Genomic DNA, 2,361 nt, shown 5'->3' on the forward strand with positions numbered 1-2,361 from the left:
TTAAATATTGCCTTAACAGAAAATACATCCAGCTTCTGACCATATTTGGTCATTTAGTTTCCTGTAAAATGTCATCAGCGCTGAAATGGGAGCGTTCCAGGCGCCATCTTGAAAGGCATCCTTAGACAAACATCCCCTCAGTCTGGTTTCTAACCCACAGCATCGCCATGGTTACCGTCTGTGGGCTCCTATTGGCCGGCCTTCTGTTTTAGGAAACTTCTATTGAATATGACCCACCTTTTTCCTCCGCAGGGCGTCGCAGCGACGGTGGCGGCCCCCGAGTCCGGGGCCTCACTGGCCCTCAGAGCCCTGGGTTGGGGCTCCCTGTTCGCCTGGTGTGGAGTGGGTCTGCTCAGCGTCACGGTGTGGAAAGCTCTCGGCGTTCACAGCGTATGTTATTTTATTTCTTTCCTAGATTCATTTAATGATCAGAAAAATAACCAGAATCTTTGCAGAAACTTTTCCTGCTTGATTTAAAGTTCAGGATGAGGAATCAGAGATTAGGTTCTGATAGGCCGGTTCCGACCCGCTGATCCTTTGCTTCTCTTCCAGCTGCCAGAGTTCAGGCAGAAGATGCAGTCGTTGTTCCCGGCCATCCCCAGGAGCCCGGAGGCTGCAGCCGGATCGGAACCACTGGACTGGGACTCGGTGTTCAGGTCCAGCGATCGGGATCAACCAGAGACCATCAAACCAAACTGATCCGCAGGAGTTTGTTCGCCGTTCTGGTCGGGTCCATCGGGTCTGGGATGGTGGAGGCTGATTCTGGGTTTATCCAAGTCTCCTCCTGCTTCTGAGGAGATCTGAAAACAGAACCTGGTGCTGGAACCAGAACCTCCAATAAATGTAAATACAAATATTTAAATGTTGTTAAACTTTGATTAAAAATAAATCCAAGGTTTGTTTTGGGAGGATTTTTTTTTCCTTTTAGAGAATCTAAGAGTAGAAAGAGTTGGTTTCCCTCTCATGTTCTCCTCTAAGTCAGTCTTTCCTTCTGCTGCCCCTCAGCAGAAGGTTTCAGTGGTGGGCAGAGAGCTTCCTAAAAAAAGCCAATAATGTTAAAAGTCGAAGCGACTTGGAAAGGTTTCAGTTTGAGAGCAAAGAGAGGCGGAAATAAAACACAAATCAGGAACCCTGCTGTGGAATTTCAAAAATAGAATCAGTCAAACTTTGTTCAGCATAAACTCTCCTCTGTACAGATCCAGACCATCTGCATTCTTCTCTGCACCTCCAGTTTGATCATTTCTAATCTGATCGGTTATGATGGATCTTGGTCGGTCATTCCAAAAAATTAAAAAACAATCCTCTGGACTTTGTTTCCAAGTTTGAAGACGTTTCTCTTCCATCCAGGAAGCTTTTTCAATTCAAAATGTCAGAAATAGCGTTTAGTTCCAGGTTTTAAAGAGCGGACCAAAAACAAAGCCTTGTTTTTGTTTAGAAAACCTGCAAATTGAACAGAAAGGATAGATCCATCGCTTACCTGAGTGAAGTTGGCCCCCCCCCACCTTCTTCAAATCAGACAAAATTAGCGTCAAACGTTTTTGCTGCTATCATTTTAAAGATATAAAGAGATATTTCTAGAGGTCATCAAAGGTCAACCAGCCCCACCTTCTTCAAATCGGACAAAATTGGTGTCAAAAGTTTGTGCTGTTTTGTGTAGCAAAAATTTTCGTTTGTGCAGCTATCATTTTTTTAGTTTAAAATGACATAATCATAGGGTAGAAACTTATAATTTATATGAAATTCAGAATTTCAGAATAAAATTCACTGACCTCTGACGGCTTCTACAAACAATTATTAAAATGATAGCAGTACAAAAAATTTATATATCTTAAAATATGAATTAAAAAAACCTTTTTTTCATTTTTATAAAAAAACAACAACAAAAAAACATGAATATCTGATTAAAGAGGCATGAAGGGATTTTTTTCTGATACTACTTCACTTCCATGACGTTAACCCACCTTAAACATCACCTGAATGGATGGAGAGAAAACTAACGTCTTAGATGGAATGAGACAAAAAATAAAGCGTTTCTACGATTTGGACATTAACTTAAAAAAAAAAGCAATACTTCAAAACTTTTGACCAAACTATTGGCTTAATTTGAGAATCTTTCAGGTCAGTTTTTAACACTTACCTTGAGGCTGAGTCTAGTGCCCCCTGGTGGCTGAATTACAGAGAAATGGAAATCTAGCAGATAATTATGTTTATAATTATCTATATGCAGGAAAGCTTTGCTTGGTATCACCCTACGGAAGAGGATTAGGGCCACTGGAAAAAAAAAGTTAATAGATTTTTTTAATTTTATTTCAGTATAGTATGGGGAAAAAGTCAGAATTCTGACTTTAATCTCTGAATTCT

At 40.5% G+C, this 2,361-nt stretch overlaps 1 protein-coding gene across 1 annotated transcript in view; it reads left to right on the forward strand.

Annotated features, from left to right (window-relative positions):
- Positions 1-825, forward strand: part of tmem242 (transmembrane protein 242) — a 6,836-nt gene extending 6,011 nt beyond the window's left edge. The window contains exons 3-4 of the mRNA XM_015382480.1: positions 253-390; positions 553-825. Coding sequence (XP_015237966.1) covers positions 253-390; positions 553-699 — 285 coding nt within the window. The 3' untranslated portion in view covers positions 700-825. The remainder of the gene's footprint in view (positions 1-252; positions 391-552) is intronic.
- Positions 826-2,361: the final 1,536 nt, after the last annotated feature.

This window comes from Cyprinodon variegatus, unplaced genomic scaffold, assembly GCF_000732505.1.
Source record: "Cyprinodon variegatus isolate N-32 unplaced genomic scaffold, C_variegatus-1.0 Scaffold257, whole genome shotgun sequence".
NCBI classification, from domain to species: domain Eukaryota; kingdom Metazoa; phylum Chordata; class Actinopteri; order Cyprinodontiformes; family Cyprinodontidae; genus Cyprinodon; species Cyprinodon variegatus.